The 15,004-nt window shown below is 36.7% G+C and overlaps 1 protein-coding gene across 3 annotated transcripts in view; it reads left to right on the forward strand.

Annotated features, from left to right (window-relative positions):
* The first annotated feature begins 2,806 nt into the window (after positions 1-2,806).
* Positions 2,807-15,004, forward strand: part of LOC149847908 (vacuolar protein sorting-associated protein, putative (DUF1162)) — a 197,473-nt gene continuing 185,275 nt past the window's right edge. For 2 of the 3 annotated variants that reach the window (XM_090008160.1, XM_090008196.1), the window contains exons 1-4: positions 2,807-3,276; positions 3,406-3,484; positions 4,233-6,607; positions 7,473-7,587. In XM_090008160.1, coding sequence (XP_089864286.1) covers positions 2,996-3,276; positions 3,406-3,484; positions 4,233-6,607; positions 7,473-7,587 — 2,850 coding nt within the window. In that variant the 5' untranslated portion in view covers positions 2,807-2,995. The remainder of the gene's footprint in view (positions 3,277-3,405; positions 3,485-4,232; positions 6,608-7,472; positions 7,588-15,004) is intronic. The other variant, XM_090008244.1, reaches the window with a different exon arrangement.

Below are 15,004 nucleotides of genomic sequence, written 5' to 3' on the forward strand. Positions count from 1 at the left end.
TTGCCAAAAAATCGATATGATAATGACCTGAATCAGGTGTTTTTAACAAATGCAAAAACAGTGTAAAATTATTTTTTTAGTATTATTTTAATACATATTACGTTCCGATTGACTTAGAATATTTTTTAGTTATTTTTTGGCCGATTCAGAATGATACACTTGAGTATACGGGTTCGATTATGATACTGACAACATTGGTCGAATCGAAATAGCTGGATGGTGAGATATACCACTATTGTAATCAATGATTTTGGTTTTGAATCACATTAAGGTTATCCTCCAGACTGCATATATGAAAAAAGAAGAGGGAGATTGAGAGTTTTGCCCTTCATCATTGCCTTGATCCCCATATAGTTTTTGATTTTAACCTCCATCTTTGGCCCATCCCTGTTTCATGTCCTTCATCCCTGGTTCAAACGGGGTGATTTCTCTGATCCTTTTGCAAGGAGAGGAGAAAAAATGGGAGCTCACACGACTTGTTAGAGAAAGGAGAAGAAGAAAATATGAGAGAGATTCGAGGAAAAGAGTTTACGTTAGGGTTAGAAATATACGCGTATATATATATATATGTGATTTTATAATATGTATAAGGGTATACAAGTAATTTCTTTAACGAGGATCGGGGATGGAGGTGGAGGCAAGAGTAAGTCCATCCCCGAATGGGTTTTGATTTTAACATTCACTCTCGTTTCATGTCCTCCATCCTCGGTCCAAACGGGGCGAGCCGGGATGGGGACCCGTTTTCCCCGGGTCCATCCCAACTATCAAGCGTAGGGAGTGTCAGCGGGTCAGGTTTTGTTTGGATTTAGGTAAAGCCAGATGTAGATCAGATTTTTGGGTATGATATCGGGTCTGTACCTGGGTCTAATCAGATTCACCATAAGAAAAAACTAATAAGAACTACATGAACCAAACTTGGTAAAACCATATTTTTATCATTTTTACATTGAAATTTTGTGGGTCTTAATCGGAACTTGGGTCAGTCCGGGTCTGGTATAAAATTTCACAAACTATACCCGGGTCCATGTATTAATAGGACCTCCGGGTTCAGACCCGAGTCTTCCTATTTATCACCATACCTGGACCCTATAGGGTTTTGTACGTTTGGGTAAACTAGGCCCGTTGACACCCCTAATCAAGTGTCAGACTGGTAGGCTGAATTGCCTTTATAAAGGTTGCTTCGTAAAGCAAAGACTAATATGCTTAAAGAGGCTGGAAGGCCACTTCATCTTGGTGCATGGTTCTGTTCATGAAGGGTGGTGTTGGTTCAGAGTAGGGGTGGACAACTGGCCTGGCTGCCCGATGGGCCAAGCTGGCCCGACCAGCCATGGGCTGGGTTGGGGCCATGATTTTAGGCCCGGACCCGTTAGGTACCATTCTGAAACCCGACCCGTTATATACGTGGCTGGCTCGCGGGCTACCGGGCTAGTTCGATGGGCCTGAGTTATTTATTAATTTTTTAATAATATAAAAAATTCTATTACATAGTAACTTGGATAACTATTATTATTTACCTAATTAGTAGCATGGATACTTGCTATTTATTAGTTATTACTATTTAGCTAATTAGTTGCATGAAAACTTATTATTCTCTTATTAACCCATAATTTCAGTTAAGCATTTATGCATTTTAAGATTGCACCTGGCCGGGGCAGAACCCGGTCAACATCCAGGTCAGCTCGATCCATTAGTGGGCCAGGCCAACTTGATGCCCACCCCTAGTTCAGAGTGTCGTCCGTGCTGAGAGAGGCTGGCCATGAGGTGAGCCCATTGGATTGGAACATGTTCGGTATTGATCCGGCAACACAGGACCCGGTGCTCAACTTTGGGGACTATAGCCAGCCCTACTAGAGTCCATCCCGGCAGACGGAAGGGCCGTGCTGGTAGGCCATAGCTTAGGTGGCCTCAGCATCGCCCTTGCTGCAGACAAGGTTTTAGACACGGTCTCTGCTGCCGTCTTTGTTGCTGCTTTGATGCCCAGCCCGTCTATTCCACCTTGCCAACCCCTGCACAACGTGATACTCTCTCTCACACACATATTTCATTTAGTTTTTTTTGCAAATTGGTGTCCGCCTTTTTAGCAAATTAGCTCTTGCCTTAAGCTATTTTGCAAATCAATCCTTGTTTTCAAACTGTTATTACAAACTGCCGTTCATCGAATAATTGATAATGCATTTGATTTTTTGCAAATTAGTCCTTACGTTATTAAGATTTTTTAAATTGGTCCGCTTTGAAGGAGGCAGAACAGGGATGGCAGTGGACCAAGGCGGAGACCCGGGACAAGGTCTTAACCCCTGTTTCATTTCAAAATTTTGCACTTTATTCCTGCCTCTTTTTCTGCAAGGGTTTTGATTTTGACTTCTATCATCGGTTTATTTTTAGTTTCATGTCCTCCATCTTCAATCCAAATGGAGTGAGGTGAGGCGGAAACTCAAATTTTCGGTCCTTCTTCTCTTAGAGGAAGAAGTAAAAAAAGAAAAAAAAATGAGAGCGCGAAGAAAGATTAGAAAAAAGGTTTTATGGTAGGATTAAATATATATATATATATATAAAAGATTTTGTAACATGTATAAGTGTATAATAATATTTTTTTTAATGTGGTTCAAGGTCGAGGCTAAGCGAGGGCAAAAGTAAGCCCATTTCCTTCTTCATCCTAACACTGATTTGGATTTTAGCCTCCGGTCCGATTCCATTTCCGTTACAAAACTCGTACCCGAAATCCACTTGGCAGCACAGTTTTCTGCAGAACTCGGAGAGATATAAAGACCCGGCCAAGCCACGTCCTCCTCCGTCTCGACTGACTTGATCTGAGTCCTCTCGAACCGACCTTCTCGCTCCTCTTGAAACGCGTGGGTGGCTTCCATCGCAAGCAAAGAAATGGCGCCATCTCTCCATTCGCTTCGCCTTCGAAGTTCCTCCCCTCTCCCTGCGACTCCGTGAACCGATCGCCGCGCGATTCTAACCCTGAATCTCTCCCTCTCCTTGCGTTCCAGGCATGTTCTTGCATGCTGCCATCCTAGCCAGGGTAGCTTCGTCCCTGCGTCCATGGCTGGAAGAAGAAGCAAGCCTCGACCTCAAATTAGGGCTTCTGCGTTCCCGCTTAACCGCTCGCGGCGTCCTTCTGAAGGCGTCGTTGCTGAATTCTCTTCTTCAAGAATCTTCTCCATTGCGCTTTGAGTCCGCGAGAATCGATCGAATTATCGTCGATTTCTCGCTGTTTGCGTTTCAGATTCTCAAGATTGAGGCTCACGGAGCTCATTTTGACCTAAAATTCAGGTTTCTTGGCTCATTCTTTACTGTTTTTTTTTTTCGCTTTTTCTTTATTTTCGCGCTTTCTTGTTTGGAAGAGGTGTTTGTAGTTTTAGTGGCTTTGCCTGTTAATTTCGGAGTTTGGTGGAATTCAAGGGAAAATGATCGGTTACAGAGATCTGGTTACTCGTCCGCGGAGAGGAAGAAGGAAAGGATTGCGTTGCTTGATCCGGAGGTGTGTTGAAATTTGATTTTGTTAGATTTTTGGGGTGTCTGTGTGGTGTTGTCGATTGTAGATCGTTATGCGTTGTTTCTTTAGCTAATCACCGATTCGATTGCTTTCTCTTTCTTTAGTAATAGGGCTGGATGTGGTCCGGTGTGCACGTACCGTTCGTAATTGTTTTCGCTGCAGTAGTTCTCTCTGTTTAAAGAAACGAAACAACGCTCGACAATCTTCACGTGTTACTGTGGGATTCAGAGAATTTGTGTTTTGGAGAGATGCAAGACCCTTGGTGGTTTTCTTTTTCCTATGTTTTCTTCCTTTTTTTGTTGGGATATTGGGGTGGGTCAGTTGGGAATTCCCTGCACCCGTTGTTTTCCTGGGAAGCTCCGTCGCTTGGTGGAATACCGTTCACTGTTTTTCTTTTTGACGATATTATAGGAAACATGATTGCTTTGTTCTTTTTTCTTCCGTTTCTTCTTCTCTCTTTCTTTTCCTTGCCAATTGTTCGTCATGTTATTATTGGGATTGCTTTTTTCCCTCGAGCTGTTTGGGGTCAAACAGTTCATGCTTCAAGCTTGTAGTCTTATTCCTTTTTTTTAAATATTATTTTTGATAAGCCTTACTGTTTTTGTTTTTGTTGATTTTGAATAAACTATGACATGGTGGGAATCTCTTTCGTTGTTTATCATGCCTTTCTTTCAATAATTCAATAAAGTGAAGCCGGAAAACTCATAAGAAGGTTTCTCTGTGTAAATTACAGGGATTTTCATTGCATAATGCTCTTGAAAATATATTGGGAGCAAGGCAACCTGGAAGGAGGGTGATGGATTCATTCATTAACGTAATTCTTGGTCATTGCCAAGTGTGCATTAGCGATATAGTTTTCCAGATACAGATTCCCGTCAATTATGGACAACCTATGGGAAGTAATGCTTGGAACGAACTTCATTCTCTTTGCATAAGCATTAGCGACTTCAGTGTAAAGGGTCAGCTTAGTGGGTACTGCAAACTGCTTAAGAGCATTGTTGAGTTGCTTATCATGGGTAGAGATGTGACCCATTTGGTTTTCAGTTTCAAAGATTTGTATGTTAAGTTGAAAGCAAGAGACCAGAGTCACCATGCCAACTGTATTTTTTCAATCGAAGGTCTATCACTATCTGTTGGAATGAAAAAACTTCAGCCTTTACACTTTGAGGTTGATATCCCAGAAGTTGATATCGGGCTTTCACATGTAGGCCTTTCTGTCATTATTCTTGTGCATGCAATGCTAAATACAGAGAGCAGCATAATGCTGCCGTTAGATTATGGTGGACTTCTATCTGAAGATGTTAAAGCTGCTAGAAGTGGTAAGGTGTTGTGGAAGAGGGCTGCACACCAGATGTGTAATCTACTTCCAAGGTTCTCCCTTCGCAGATTAGTCAATTTAGTTATACTATGGCACCGGTATGTACAAGCTTATGAATCATTGCTTCAGCAAGTAAGATATCCTGCTCCAGATCTTTTCTCTACAACTAGATTGAGATTATCCAAGGATACCAGATTTTCTAATCACATCAAACATTTGTGGAAGGAAGCATCTGAAATGGAAAATGAGTTGCCTCCAGAAGCTGTCGCACTTGCAAGACGTGTAGCCCGCCATAGATCAACTGTTTCTTCTCGTGTTAATTCAGAGTCATCAGATGTTTGGATTACATGCTTCCTGCTTGTCCTTGCATTTATCCCTGCCTTGTTGAAAGGAATTGTCTCCGTACTTCGTTTGGTTGTCTTTGCCATGCATAAATTGATTTCTACCTTTTACTGCCTATATAGATTCATACAAAATAGTGTTTTAGGGTGGAATTTGGAAAATGAAGTGCACCACATGTTCTCAGAAGGTTCAGTCCATGCCATTAAGAAGCATGAATTGGTTGAGGGTAACCGGCGGATTTTGCTCAATCTTTTGAAACTGCTTATTAACATATCACCAGGAAATTTGGCACATGCCAATATTGGAGAAAGTTCGTCAAAGACTTTTCCAATGGATTTATTAACATTCTGCATTGTACTTGATGAACTGAGGTTGGATTTTGCAGCAGATGATAATATGCAAAACTTGACATTTGCTTGTGGAGAACTTGTAGCTCATTCCTCTTCTTCTTTGTTGAGAGCCCAGCAGGTGGGAGATTTGAAAATTGAAAAAGCTAACTCTATCAAGCGATATGGAGTGGAGAAAGTGCCGGGCCATGATTGTTCCTCCACACTTTTGTCCAGTTCCCCTGCTGTGCAAATTCCTCTGGCAGAACTGGACTTTGGTCCTGTGTGCAAGGGATTTTTAAAAAATCATATTGATGAAATGTGGTTAGATTGGAAGAATAGCCATTCTTTCTTAAAATCAAAACATATTTATCCTCTGGAAAGGCCATTCATCCTTTGTGAGTTAAAAAACTTTGTCATCAATCCATACCTTAGTGCTCAAAACTTTGGGCTTTTGAAGTTTGGAATATCAATGGGAAAGTTAACTTGCAACTTGGAATTTTCACTGCTTACGATGATTTATTCGCAATTCGTACAGCTATTTGATCATGCTTCTTGTATTGGAACTGATGTGAGCTATGATGCTGTCTCTCCTTTCTCTCACAAGCTGCAAACTGGACTTGATTTTAAGCATAATGATTTTTATGCTAATGAAGTGAAGATGAAAGTGTCTAGGATAGTTCCCTATAAACACATACAAATTGGGGTATTTGTAGTTGGTCCTAAGATCCAAATATCATTTCCAGCTGAAGACTCCATCATCTCTGAAAAACAGGAGATTGATCATGTCACTGCTCCAGGCCATAGATGTGTAACTGTTGCAGTTGATTTGAAAGGCATCCATGCTGCAGTTTGGCCAGCGTCAAGTTCTGTTTCAATAGCACCTCAAAAACAACATGTAATTAAGAGTGCAACAAATGAATACGCTTGGTTGAATGAGCCTCCAGTAGTGGATATTCCTAGAGCAGCTGCTAATGAAAGTTTTATCATCCAAGGGAAGATTGGACATAATCTTTCTCTGAGATTTGATGGCCTATGCTTTTTCGTGGAGTCTACTACAGAAAATCAGCAGCAATACATTTTGATGCCTGTGTCAGTAACTATCCATTCATCAAGCTGCAGGTGGGTGTTTGATACATAATTTACTTGACAAAAAAAGTCAGGATGGTGTGGAAGCGTGAAATATATTTCATATCTTGGTCTAGAATGAAAAATCTAATTTATTTCAAGCACTCACTAAATCACACATTAAATAACAAACATGATTTCAGATATGGCATACGCTTCCTTTTCCCTTTACCATTTTCATCACCGTTGTCCCTGGGGAAAATTGGGATACTTTTACGTCTCTCTAATACTGATAAACATGTGAATGTGCATGTCTGCGTATTACTGTCCATTGTTTCAGAAGATGTTTCCAGAAATTCAGATCTTGTTTCCAAAGTAACTGACGAAATGTTTACGCTCGAGTTTTATTTATATTATAAAATGTTCTCTTTATCTTCAAAACATCCCTTCTTTGAATGTTTAAATTAGCTTCATATGACATTTAATAATGTTAACCCCTACTTTATGATTCAGGTCCTGGCCCTCGGCCTGTTTTTCCGTGTTTGACAAACTCTTCTTTTTCACTATATTTTTGTACTGAACTCCCCTTGAAATGCCATTTCCAAATATCAACCTTCCTTCAGAAGCATGGAAATTTCTTTGCCATCAGGAGGGAAGTGCTGATGCAAACTTCTGAGTGAGAGATTTGGAATGAGTGATATCTAAATGGACTGTGTCATCATTGTGCATTAATGGGAAGGATCATAAACAGAAAAGCATTCATGGGAAGAATTGCTATAAATGAATTGAAGCAGACAGTGCAGTATTTTGGCTTTAAGATTATATTGTTTGCAGGAAAATACCTTTGGAAAGAATGGAGAAGGTATCTCCACTTTCTTCTTTTTTCTTGCACTCATAGAAATTAATGATTGCATTGCAGGGAATATATTCATTCTCTAACTACAGCTGCAACTGTCTTATCAATGACTCTGAGTTGTATGGCAACTCATCTAACAATTTCAGCTTGCATGGATGAATTAGAAGAAGTATTCCAGGTAAATTAGTGGCACTCTCTGTGTTTCATGATTGGTTGATTGGCTGCATTGCATATATGGTGCTAAAATCAAGTGAAACTTTTCATATTCTTGAGATAAGGAGATTGATGACTCTGGATATACAACTATATTGGGTTTATTGTTAATGGAAATATCAATGTTGTAGATATTGGAGCTGTGGAATAATCATGATTTGCTAATAATATTTTAATTAGGAAATGAGTTCTGTTTTGTAAGTAAAATAACCTGATGTGAGAAAGAGAATCCTCATTAATGAATTAGAGATTTTCCCTAATTTTGTATAATAACAATTAAAAAGTAAATGTACTTTTATCCCTATATATCTAGATAGCAAAAATAAAAAAAACACAGCTAAGTTTTAAATTGTTAAAATCAGACCTAAATTTATGTTTAGATAATTAAACCCTCATTTCCATCCATTTAACTTGAGTTATCAATGACCTAAGTTGAATTTTGAGGGAAAATTTACTAACTTGCCCTCAAATTTTTATTTTTTACTTTGTTAGACTTTGCCATATCCATTCTTCCCCACATCCACAACTCTATTCAGGATGAATCAGAAACCTTTGTTCTTCACCAAGGATCTCTCTCTCTCTCTCTCTCTCTCACTCCCTTGCATTGTGTAACGACGCCAAATTATTCTCGTGAAAAGTGATTTTTTTTAACAATTGTGGAAACCAAATCCAAGGATACGCCGTCTTACATATTTAATAATCACCAAACCACAAGAGATAGTGCATTGAATCAACAAAGAAAATAACCAACTTTATTAACCAATAAAATTAATGTTATAAAAACAAGAATAAATAGATAGTCTTTAGCATAGAGTCACTCTGTGAAGAACATCAGAATCATGTCCTGTAAACTCGCAGGCTTCATGTAGCAAGACACCCCATTACTGAGCTCCCGGTCCTGAATTTTTTTTTTAAAATACAGGGTAAGAACTAGAGTTTTGGGTATGAATTCTTCTAAAAACCCAAACAGAAAGGAAAGCGCACAAACCAAATTCATGCATAAATTCAGAAAAATATAACAACAATTTCATATTCAATTTACCATTCAGGCATTTAAACAAGTACCATGCAATAACAATTTTCATACGACACAGAATAAGTATGAATGCATGAACTAATGAAGAACAGTAAAGATGCATGATTAAATACACATGTATGAATAACTTAAGTTATTATCAGAGTTTCTTTTGTATGCATGTCCCTATTAAATTCATATAATTTTAGTTTTATTTTTCATTAAACCCACAGATACTCAAAACAAGCATATCAATTTTCGAAGTCCAAATTAGGTTCTTAGTTGTAACTTAACATATAATTTATAATTTATTATTGGGTTCCACACTTGTTTCTCGACCGGTATCAGGAATCAGTACCATCTATCGGAATATTAGAAATCAACATTTAATGTCGGGACATCAGGGCAATTAGAATCCACTGACGCCACTTTCTTGGTATACCAATAAAAACAGTTGTGTCAACACTACCCTCAGGCAAAGTGGCTTAAATCTTCTTAAAATCGTGGCCATGGGGTGAACCACCACATCGGGTTTAGGGGCACAATCACACACAAAGTTTTATTATTCTCACGGTTTTCCCAAAACAGCTATACAAGATTCCCACACCAAGGAAGGGACACGTAGGAAGAAAATTAATTACATTGTTTGTCTCTTTTAACTTTTTATCAAATTCAAGTTTTTACACAAGAACCATTTTGCAAATCAACATGCAAATCCCAACTCAGGCCCTGAGCCACTACCATTTTTAACAATCCAATTAAATTAGAAAGCCACTAATTCAAAAACAAATTTTGCAATGCATAAAAACAAATTTTGGAGCAACACATGCACTGGGCCTATATAGCCTGCAATGGTTCACACCTGACCACATAAGCATTTCAAGAGACATATGCATCTTGTGCAAATTTCTAAGTGAATATGCACACATTTGTTTAAAACATGTTTACATTGCTCATTCAATCACATAACCAGAATGCACATATAAAACGGTTTGCATACGCATGCGAACGAATGCTTGCAACATTCATTAACATGATCCAATTCATGCATAAGCTTTCAAACATGCAAATGATCATATTCATGAAAACATCAAAATGAATTTCAGAATTTTCAATGCATATGACATGAACAATAGCAAGTCAAACAAATTCAAATCATGTTTATGTATCATTTCAGAAAATGCATATATCAATTTCAAACATGATCATATTCGTGCATGAATTCAATTGTGCAGGAATTACTAATCGAGCCAACCACAAGCGAAATTGAATTCACAATTCAAACAATCACCTCCTTAATAGTTTTGGACCAGATTTGCGTATACAAGAGACTTGGCAAGTCAAACAAATCCAAATCATGTTTATCAGTTTATGTATCATTTCAGAAAATGCATACTTTAATTTCAAACGTGATCATATTCGTGCATGGATTCAATTGTGCAGGAATTACTAATCGAGCCAACCACAAGGCTGATTGAATTCACAATTCAAATAATCATCTTTTTAATAGATATGGACCAGATTTGCGTATACAAGAGACTTGGCAAGTCTGACCAGATTTACAAATACCAAAACAATGTGAATCTCATAAGGTTTGCACTCATTGGGAGTCGGCAAAACTGATCGGGTTTGCATTCAAGCAAAGCACCGCAATCTGATCAGGTTTGCACTCAAGCAATGCATTGCAAATATGATTAGATTTGCAATCACTGGGAATCGGCAAACTGATCAGGTTTGCACACAAAAATCAATTTGATATCGGTCCCTTAAATGTCCAATTTGAAATATGATAACGGTAGTCCAATGACGGTATATTTAAATCTAATGACAACTATCAAATAAAGGATATTGTTAGATCTAATGTCATACATCAAATTAACATGTTAAATCTGAAAACAATCATCAAATTAACATAAGGTAGAACTAATAAGCATCAAGAATAACATATATCGACAAGTCTAAAGCAACATAACAAAAAGAAAATTTTCTGAAGCAGGTCTGGTTAGACTAAAATCAATTTAATAACAGTCCATCGTATGGTTTCACCCTGCTGATTTTCGGTCATAAAAATAACTATAATAACAGTCCACATATAAGTGTCAAAATTGATTTTTATGACATGAAATCGAGCTAACGACAATCGACCAACAATCAGCCACTAACATGACCAGAAATATGCTCTACACAATCATCAAGATCAACTTAAAAAGAGGTTGATATCTACTTAAAAAAAAAACAGAATTTCAGCAGGCTTAATTCGGCCGACACTAACGCTGCATGTGGGTTGGCAGATCTGGACCAAATCTGTCGACACAAACAGTCGGTAGACCTGTCCAGATTTGTCAACACATGTTGTTGACAGATCTGACCAGATCTAGCCACATACACAACTCGACATGCACAAGGCTGCTAACACAGCTGGGTACATATTTTTTTTCAACATGAAGAATAGAAACAGGCCTATGCCAAAATCGGCAAGGCCAAAGCTTTTATATATATATATATATACATATTCAACAAAAACACACTCGGTAACAATAGATTACAAGCATATTATCATGAATAAAAATATCAAAACATATCTACATGCTTCCTTTATTATTTTTTTCATGTAAAAATTAAGACTCATAGGTATTGACAAGTCTGAAAATATATTTACATATATTTTCAGATTTGCGCACATAGGGAAATCGATACATATATGAAAAATGATACGACTACATTAATCTATTAAAATAAACAATACATATACCTAAATATATATTGTTTCGAAACCAGATTCCTTCTTTTTCCTCAAACCCATATATGAATCAAGTTTTTACCTATTCCTTCTCGTGAAAACTTAGAGAGAAACCCGTACCTTAGATTAGAAAAGAAAATCAGCCAGAAAATCGTCGGATGTCGGGCGAAAGGGATGGATCTGCCACCTTTCCTCTCCTCCTTCTTCCTTCCTCTCTTTCTTTCTTTTTTCTCTCTCTTCTTTCTTGTCCCTTTTTCCTTCTCTCCCCCCCCCTCTCTCTCTCTAGAAAATGAAATCTAGACAGAGAGACGAGTTAGACCCTTATATAATTTTTTTTTGGTCTTCTAGAGAGAGGGTGACGTCCCCTCTAGAGTGCTCTATCCTTTAGAGTTCTACCAAATGTAGAACTCTATCTCTTTCTAACTTCTCCTGTTTATCCTCTAATTATCTTATATATATATTTTTAATTAATTAGAGATCTATCTAGATCATCTATCTAGGTAGAGTTATACTCCATGTAGAACTCTACCTTATCCAATAAATACAATTTTAAAATTAAATTAATTAATATTTTTATTAATTAATTAATATTTAATTATTAAATAATTATTTTTAGAATATTTTAGAGGGTGTCGCACCCCTCTGGAAGTCCTCTCATAGCATAATTCTTTCTTAATTTAACCTTTAAATTGATTTTAAAACTTTAATTTGGTTATTCTTGGATTTCAGATTCAGATCCAAGATCCAAATCCATATCCAAAATTCATATGGATCCCAAACTGGACCAGATTTTAGTTAATATAGATCTTGGACTAGGTTCGATCTATATCCACTCGAATCAAATGAATCAGATCCGATCCGATTCGATCCAAAAAATGGTAAAAATAGATGCGGGTTATTTTTGAAAAACGCGATTTTTGGGCCAACCGTAACCCGATTTCAGAAAAATGAAATATCAATGTTCTCAGAATTATGAGATGCATCTAACGGTATACTTACCCGTTTTTTGTCTCCAAAATTTGTCTGAGTTTAACTTGAATTTTGCTTGATTTTTGGTTGATTTTAAAGGTTACAAACAAAAAGTTTTTCAAATATTATTTGCCTTGTTTTGGTCTTGTCAGTGGGCCACGCCCAAACCCAGCTGATGTCACCTATAATTGAGGATATTTTCTATGATTTTTATCAACTTTATAAAACACTTAGCCAAAATTTCAAAAATTCAGAATTTAAAACTATGAAAACACACACGATGTTACACATTGTGCTGTAAATAACCATATCACAAAATGGCACAAAACTCGACACACAAGAAACTAAACATAACAACATAGATAAAATACAAATGCATTATAAAGATGCATTTGGCTTGATACAATAAGCCATGCAAATACAAGAGAAGAAACAATATATAAAAAGTTAAATATTTTATTGATCTGAAATAAACACAAAACATATACAAGAAAAACCTCACTACAACACTCATGCACGCACACTCAATATACATCAATCCTCTCTCACTTAAACACACACATGCACACCTTTTATATAAGGGAGTGAGAGATAGAAAAGGAGAGGACTAGCCTAACGACTAGTTGGATAGTCCTAACGGCTAACTTGGTCAAAACAATATGGCAAAAAATAAAAATTATAAAAATATTAATCATTAAATAATGACTAAAAAATAAACATACAAAAACAAATTAAAAATACATATTCTAACCTTACAAGTATACATTTAAGAATATTTAACCTAGATACTAAATACCTAATAGGTATACCAAAGGTATACCCAGAAAACAAAAAGTATACAAAGAATAACAAATACAAAGGAAGCACTGATAAATATACCTAAGTATACCTTAGTAACTAAACCACGGTCCCCACTATTACATTTATCTTAACACCCTCCCTCAAACTTATGGTGGAAAACTGAAAGTTTGCAAAAACAATATAAGAAAAGCTCTTCAAATACCTACATAAATAATCTTCAAGATGAGATCTTCAAGTTTCAGGGCTTCTTTAAACTTTAATAATCATTAGAATTCCAAGCACTTTAATCTTCAAATCTCCATGGTACTTTGGCTCAATCTGCGACTTCCCTTAGTTCCTACAATGAGAAAGCAACACAAAAAAACTACAACAAAGAGATTATAACACAATGTGTGTATATATATATATTAAAATAAAATAAATAATTATAATATTATATATATATATATATATTTATACAAATGGATAGCGGATAGTTAAACATGTCAAAACACAAGAAAATTCAATAATCATTTAAATCACGTAGAGCAAAACTCTACAAGCTGATACTATGAAGTAACATATGGTAGTTGAATGATGCCCCTCGAAGACTTGTCCCGAACATAATGGTAGTCCATTTAAATGTGCCTTGTTCGTTCATGAAAAGTATGGTTGCTGGCAATGTAGATTGCACTTTTGTTGTCGCAACACAACTTAAAAAAAATAGAGATAAAGGCTATCATATCTTTGGGCTGACTTCTTAATGAGACAATTTCAGTTATAGTTGTGGCCATTGCCTTATACTCGGCTTTCGTGGAAGGTAGTGATACCTTTTGTTGTTTCCTAAGTTTCCAAGAAATCAATGATTCTCCAAGAAAAACATAATAACCTGTGCTAGAAATACGATCATTGGGGTTACCACCCCAATCAGATTAAGTATAAACAATTAAATTTGGAAATGGAGAAGATAAAAATAGTCCTTTTGTTATTGTTTCCTTCAGATATCTGATAATTCACATGACAAAAGGAGTTCCATCATTGACTATCATCTTAGCATTTATTACTTCTGGAGTACCTATCTTCTTTTCGTCAGTTAATTCAGACATGACAATATTAAATGCAAACTGTTAAGATTAATATAATATAAGTATATATATATATATATACATATATATTGTTTAATATATATATATATATGTATATATAAGGATTAGACATAGGATAGATCCTAGAATTAAGTGGTGGGCACTGAAAGGAGCTAAACAAGATATGTTTATAGAGCAAGTAGTTAAGGAAGCTGATTGGTGTCTCTAGGAGGATTCAGAATCAATGTGGAATAAGATAGCGGGTGGCATGAGAAAGGTGGTTAAGGAGGTATTGGGTGAGTCTAAAGGCAGTGCACTGCTAGGTAAGGATACATCATGGTGGAACAAGGATGTCAAATTAGCTATTAAGGTTAAAAGAGAGTGTTATAGAAATCTAAGTAAGAGTCGTGATAATGAGAATTTGAAGAAGTATATGATAGCTGTTGAAGGTAAGGTGAGAAGCGCAGATACCGAGGTAGAGAGAGAGAGAGAGAGAGAGAGAGAGAGAGAGAGAGAGAGATGGCTGCACAATAAGAGAACTCATTAATTTGAATTAGGGCTAATCTCTAAATTAAATAGAGATAGTCCAAGGAACAAACTTACACCCAGGTCCCTCATTAAATAATAAGATACAAATAACCTCTAGTTTAGAAAAACTTATTTACTAAACACCTCTTAGTCTCAACACTTCCCCTCAAGCTGGAGCATAGATATCAATCATGCTCAGCTTGTCACAACACTTTGAGAAATTTGGTCTCGCCAGAGCTTTGGTAAAAACATCAGCTACTTGATC

Source organism: Nuphar pumila, chromosome 1 (genome assembly GCF_984573655.1).
Source record: "Nuphar pumila chromosome 1, dmNupPumi1.hap1.1, whole genome shotgun sequence".
NCBI classification, from domain to species: Eukaryota; Viridiplantae; Streptophyta; class Magnoliopsida; order Nymphaeales; family Nymphaeaceae; genus Nuphar; species Nuphar pumila.